This window comes from Branchiostoma belcheri, unplaced genomic scaffold (assembly GCF_001625305.1).
Source record: "Branchiostoma belcheri isolate BF01 breed outbred unplaced genomic scaffold, Haploidv18h27 scaffold78, whole genome shotgun sequence".
Taxonomy (NCBI): domain Eukaryota; kingdom Metazoa; phylum Chordata; class Leptocardii; order Amphioxiformes; family Branchiostomatidae; genus Branchiostoma; species Branchiostoma belcheri.
The window spans coordinates 1,603,146-1,609,484 of record NW_017804442.1 but is presented as its reverse complement, the minus strand read 5'-3'; the positions used below and the strand labels follow the sequence as shown (position 1 = coordinate 1,609,484).

The 6,339-nt window shown below is 44.7% G+C and overlaps 1 protein-coding gene across 1 annotated transcript in view; it reads left to right on the top strand.

The window, feature by feature from the left end:
* Positions 1-6,339, top strand: part of LOC109485722 (fibroblast growth factor receptor 1-A-like) — a 25,862-nt gene that overhangs the window by 6,868 nt on the left and 12,655 nt on the right. The window contains exons 3-8 of the mRNA XM_019789386.1: positions 118-247; positions 1,007-1,923; positions 2,647-2,843; positions 3,604-3,742; positions 3,995-4,245; positions 5,317-5,483. Of these exons, the coding sequence (XP_019644945.1) occupies positions 1,467-1,923; positions 2,647-2,843; positions 3,604-3,742; positions 3,995-4,245; positions 5,317-5,483 (1,211 nt within the window). The 5' untranslated portion in view covers positions 118-247; positions 1,007-1,466. The remainder of the gene's footprint in view (positions 1-117; positions 248-1,006; positions 1,924-2,646; positions 2,844-3,603; positions 3,743-3,994; positions 4,246-5,316; positions 5,484-6,339) is intronic.

Below are 6,339 nucleotides of genomic sequence, written 5' to 3'. Positions count from 1 at the left end.
GGGAGAAAGGGAGGGAGAAAGGGAGGGAGAAAGGGAGGGAGAAATGAAATGATGACGACTGACGATCATGAAATATGCGGGGTGAGACAACAATAAAATGATTCTGTTCTTCTGTAGGGTCGGGTGGAACTGTTTGGAATGTCAGGCCTGCGGCTGAAAGACGTCACCACAGCGGAGTCGGGAACCTACCAACTGTACGTGGTGTCTTCTGACGGGGCATCACAGACTTTACAACTTACTCTCGAAGGTTAGGTCTCTTACCTTTACCATTCTTAAATGGTTCATTACAAGGCTGACCGGTGTAATAGCCAATTGGGTAGAGTGTTGTATTGGTACGTAAATAGTGAGTTTGATCCCCGACCGAGCCACACCAAAGACTTTGAAATGACACGAACTGCTTTCTCTGCTTAGCATTTGGGAAAGCGCTATAAGTGACTAGCCTTCTGCTGTAGTGATTACGCAACTGTGTGGCCCAAGGGCTTTATATCTGATTTAAACATCCCGATGTCCCAAATAGAGGAAACACGCCCATCTTCAAGGGGTATCGAGAGAAAACCCGTAAATCTTTGTCATCATTGCAAATAATATTTTCTGATCAGACGTAGATCGCACGCATTAGAAGCCCCGGCCGGGAAACCTACATAGTAATCCGGTGATGGCCAACATCCATTTATTTATTCAATCTTCAATGACATCTGGGTAGCTCCTTCAGCCAATAGCTGATTTACAAGGAGGCCCAGGGGGGGGGGGGTACAATAAGTAAAGAATAATAGATTATACAAAGTACATAACAAAAGATGTAAATGAAATCAGTATAACTGAAAGTTATACATAAATAAATGAATAATACGAAGTTCAAGCAACATGAACTGAGGGAATTTACAAGAAAACATAACTTCAAATCGGTGGTAAACCATTGCCTAAAAAGAGCTAGATAACGGGGTGTACGGGAACTTTGATTATGAACAATTTCTTGCTCTCTGTGACTTTTTTCTTGCTGTTTCAGTCGTAGCTCTTCCGGAAACAACCACCGACCAACCAACAAACACACCGATAACAAGTACAGCCCAGACAGCTACAGCGTCTACAACGACATCCGCTCAGGGGATCCAAACAACCACAACAACTACCCCTTTACCAACAACTACAACGACAACCACTACACCGACAATTAAACCGACAACTACTACTCAGACTACAACCAGGCCAACGCGTCCCACTACAGATACCCCAAGTCAGGCTTCCACACACGGCACTACAACCCTTGCTGGGGGAGGAGTAGTAACTACAACTCTGCCCACAGGGACAACTACAACGGCAACACAAGTAGTTACAGCCACTCAGCCGACGCAAAATACCTTCCCCTCGCATGCTCCCACAACGACAACCCAGGCAACGACAACACAAACAAATAAACCGACAACACAAACAACTACTCAGTCACAACCAGGCCAACACTTCCCACCATGCCAACACAAACAACGACAACCCAAACAACCACTACACATGCTACTACACACGGTACACATGCTACTACACATGCTACTACACATGCTACTACACATGCTACACATGCTACTACACATGCTACTACACATGCTACTACACATGCTACTACACATGGTACAACGACAACACAAACAACCAGACCGACAACTACTACTCAGACCACAACCATGCCAACTCGTCCTAGTACACATAGCCCGACTCAGACTACCACACAAAGTTTCCCAACAATCACTACACATGGTACTACACAAGGTACAACGACAACACAAACAACACAAGGTACTACAACGATGACTACAACGCAACCCAGTACGGCAGCCATAATTACAATCACGCCTACAATGCCTGTTGTCACCACCACTACACCTCAAACGACTGCTGTTACAACCACGGCCCCAACCACTACGCAACCAGGTACCGGGGTGGTTTTATACTTCATACTTACCGGGTTCTAGTTCTGACATGCCACCGATGATGATGCCCTTGGGAAAGAAAAAGGGGGCCCGCAAGCCCTTTTCCGTAGAGCGTAATCGGCCGTTTTAATTCTACGTAGAGCGTAGACGGACCGCTCTAATATTTTTGCGTAGAGAGTGTTCGGCCTTTTAATTCTACGTAATGCGTTGTAGCCACTTGGAATTTATCGTAAAGCGTAATCGAGAGGTTTCCGAATTCAGCGTAGAGCGTTGTCGGGACCCCCCCTTGCAGGCCCTCAAAAAAGTGAAAACTGTGTGGGGAACAACACCAGCAACAGCTGCCTGTGTCTCACGTGTATTTTTACAAATTCGATATGTGTTTTTGTCTCCATCCTCCCTGCAGTAGAGAACGGTGTTCATGTTCTCGATGACGGTACAACGGAGGCTGTGAGAGGGGATTCAGCGCGACTGGACTGGGCCTTAAGCCTCCGGCCTGTCTAGCCGCGCTGAATCTCCCACCACAAAGTAACGGCACAGTGCTCGACTCGAAACCAAGAGGTCCCGGGTTCGAGTCCTGACATGCCACCGATGATGATGCCCTTGGGAAAGAAAAAAAAGTGAAAACTGTGTGGGAAACAACACCAGCAACAGCTGCCTGTGTCCCACGTGTATTGTATTTTTACAAATTCAATCAAATAAAAAAAATGTTCTTATCTCCACGCAGTAGAGAACGGTGTTCATGTTCTCGATGACGGCACCACAGAGGTTGTGATAGGGGATTCAGCGCGACTGGACTGGGCCTTCAGTCTCCGGCCCGGCAGCGGCATCTTCTACGCAGTGTGGAGGGACCCGGACAAGAACGATATCATGCACATGGTGGAGGATACTGTAGTCATCAACGAGGACAACCACAAGTACAACGTAAGACTCTGCTGTTCTCCCGCCGTTATTCTACTATTCCCTCTGTTGTTGTTATACCGACCAACCAACTAACCAACCAACCAACCAACCAAAAAACCAACCAAACAACCAACCAAACAACCAACTAACCAAACCACCAACCAATAGAATATTTTCGCATCTATGTCAGAATGATGTTTTTTAACGTATTCAATCTGTACCGTTGAGGTGTGTAAGCATGCAAGCTTCAGCAACACCGTTACTAACATGGCGTCCTTTCTATGGTACCCGATGGTATGGACAGTTTGCTTTGCTGGATTTACGTTTAACGCATTTCCTTTTGGCATTGAGTAAAGAGACTCTTTTTACACAACCAAGTTTTTTTATTCAGCCGGCATTTCGGTGACCGTCTGTCACCTTCCTCAGGGCAATTCTGACTGGTTCATATTGCACAGCAGTACAGGTGTCGCTGCTATGGATGCATTCCCAAACGTACAGTATTTACAAATTTACATATTAACATAGGTTTTTATCAAATGTAACGAACTTTTATCAAATAGCTGTATTTAAAGCGCATTTTGTGTTTTAAAGCCTTCCCAAATCAGCCAAATATGGCTGCTTACAGGCTTTTGTGTGTACAAATAAACCAGTCTCTCTCTCTCTCTCTTTCTCTCTCTCTCTCTCTCTCTCTCTCTCTCATAACATAAAAAAGGGGAATCTTTACTGAGTGACTTACCAATCTGATGAAACTTTTCACGGAGGTGGCATGTTATTTATGTAGAACCGGACGAGTCCTATCGGTGCATCGAGTCTGCTGCTGAACGGGACCAGGCCTTCTGACGCGGGAATCTTCACCTTCATGGCCATGTTCGCTCCTGATATCTCACGGCATGAAGCGGGGAGACAGCTCATCGTACAATGTAGGTTGTTTAGAGAAAAAGGAGTAAACCATCCAATGATGTTTTTCCCGTCTCTAACTGACAACCAGTATTCACCTGTACTCATTCCGTAAATCATTTCATTGCCATTGGATGGGTAAACCAATTTAACATAGTTTTCTTGGGTGAACAATTTAGTCCTATTTTCTTCTATCCGATGAACCACATGGTTTTCGACAGTGCATAGTCTTCTCTTTTTAATAACATGTCAGGCTAATCTTCTGTTTTATGAAGATGCTCCAACTCCGCCACACATAGAGGTGACGCCAAGTCCCACCACCATAGTAGAAGGCGACACTGTCGATCTCCAGGCAACATCGGATAGCGTTCCACCCTCTACTTACACGTGGGGCAGGCTAGACGGTTCTCTCCCAGATACAGCCGTAGTAAACACCACACAAGGAACCTTGACGATCACAGAAGTCAGCGTGGAAGACTCAGGAATATACACTGTGGTCGCAAAAAACTACTTAGGCAACTCTTCGGTAGCGAATGTCACGCTTAAAGTCGGTGAGTACAACATTCTAAGTAAAAGTGTAAGTGATTTTGGTCGCCTTTATATTTAGTGCTAATATGTTTAGTGTAATATGATTGACAAAAATGGTTTCCATGCACAGTAACAGGCCTTACCTTTAAATGGAGATATTTCCTTGATGTACATGTTCTAATTGTCCTATTGGTGACCAAGTATTTAGTATTTGGCAAAATGGCAAATAGCAAAATGACTACTTTTGTTGATCGCAGGGCCCAGGCCAACAACTGTAGCCAGTGTAGCTGCGCTTCCGCCTCTTGGAGGAACAGGTAGGGATGCTGTATACTACATTGTCATGACTTGTAGTGGCTCAAATTATCTTACCTAAACAGAGTGATGTTTTTTCTTTTAACAATTAATCTAATTGTAGTGTCTGCGAACGGATAATAGGATCAACATAACATTTTTGTGTCCATCGCAGTGCTCAAATCCAAGAATTTTTTTCCTTCCTTCCTTCCTTCGTACGTTCATTCATTCATTCATTCATTCATTCATTCATTCATTCATTCATTCATTCATTCATTCATTCATTCATTCATTCATTCATTCATTCATTCATTCATTCATTCATTCATTCATTCCTAGCAACCCAATGTCTGAATGCGGTGCCAAACGTGACTAGTTTATGATTAGTATATTGTTGGTACAGTCTTATTCACCCCCTGTTCTTTCTGTACATTTTTTTTATTCATCGAAACATCAAAACATAACAAGGACGGTGTGGCGCTGCACTCAAGTTTTTAACTTTTAAAAGTTTAATTATGAAAACATAACGTAAGTTCTTCTTTATTCATCCTCTTCTAAGGTGCAGCATGTGAAGTTTTGTCGCCAGTACTTTCTGTCTTTCATTGCTGATAAAAGTTCCAATCCTTGTAAACCGGTGTCAGACTGAATAAGACCCTTAAGTGTTGTGATTGGACGATCAATCCTCCTTTTTGTCACTGGAGATTACGTAAATTAATCAAATAATAACTTATTTTCTGTTCATTTCAAAAGGCCTGATGACCATCAAGCCACCTGTTAGCGCGCCTGGCCAGCTGACGACAGTGGGAATTGCGCTGATTGCGTTGGGTACCACGCTGGTTGTGGCGGTCCTGGTAGCAGCAGTACTCAGGTACTGGTGGGTCAGGAAAAGGCGAGGGCGCGCCGAGGGACGGACGGGACGGTGGTACTTCCACCCGTTCATCTTAGGTACGTCTTTATATCCGTCTTAGTTCTGTGCAAGAAATATGCACAAGATAGGCGCCAACAAACTTCAAAATTCTTTGTGGGGTCGTGTGGCGTAGCGGCAGAGTGCTCGACTCGGAACCGAGACTCGGTCCCGGGTTCGAGTCCCGACATGCCACCGATCTTGTGCCCTTGGGAAAGGCACTTTACACGACTTTCCTCACTTCGCTCAGGTAAAAATGAGTATTGTATTGTCCCCTGTGTTGGTGGCGTATTAACTTGAGTGTGCCGTCACCATGTCTTGTGATTATATGTTGGAATATAAAAAAACTGCTTGCAGCCACTTCTACGTTTGCTGACTTCCGTCTTTGTGACTGTTTGCGACTCTTTACTCCCAGCGTATCTTGAGGGTTCTGAGTTATCTGTATTCAAAGTCCCTGAGGCGGCATTTGTGGTATCCAGAACCGTGCTTTATCCAGAACCATGTTCAGGCACGGGTCTGTATAGCCCACGCGTATCCAGAACCATGCTTTATCGGGTACGTTTCTGGATAGCCCACGCGTATCCAGAACCATGCCTTCGGCAAAGCTACCTTCTTGGATACACTAAAACTTATCCAGAACCGTGTCTATCTATCTGTTCTATTACTGAATGGGTTAAGGTTAGGATCGGGCACGGTTCTGGATACGATAAAGAATATCCAGAACCGTACCTGATCCTAACTTTAACCTATTCAGGCATTGGGCACCTACGTTAGCCTCTACCAGGCACCGCGGATCGCTGAAAAAATAGTGGAAATTGGCCGAAATAAAGGGATAGTATGCCAGAGAAGATCCTGGGCCATAGAAGCTCCGTGGGTCGCAAATTGGAGCTTCTATGG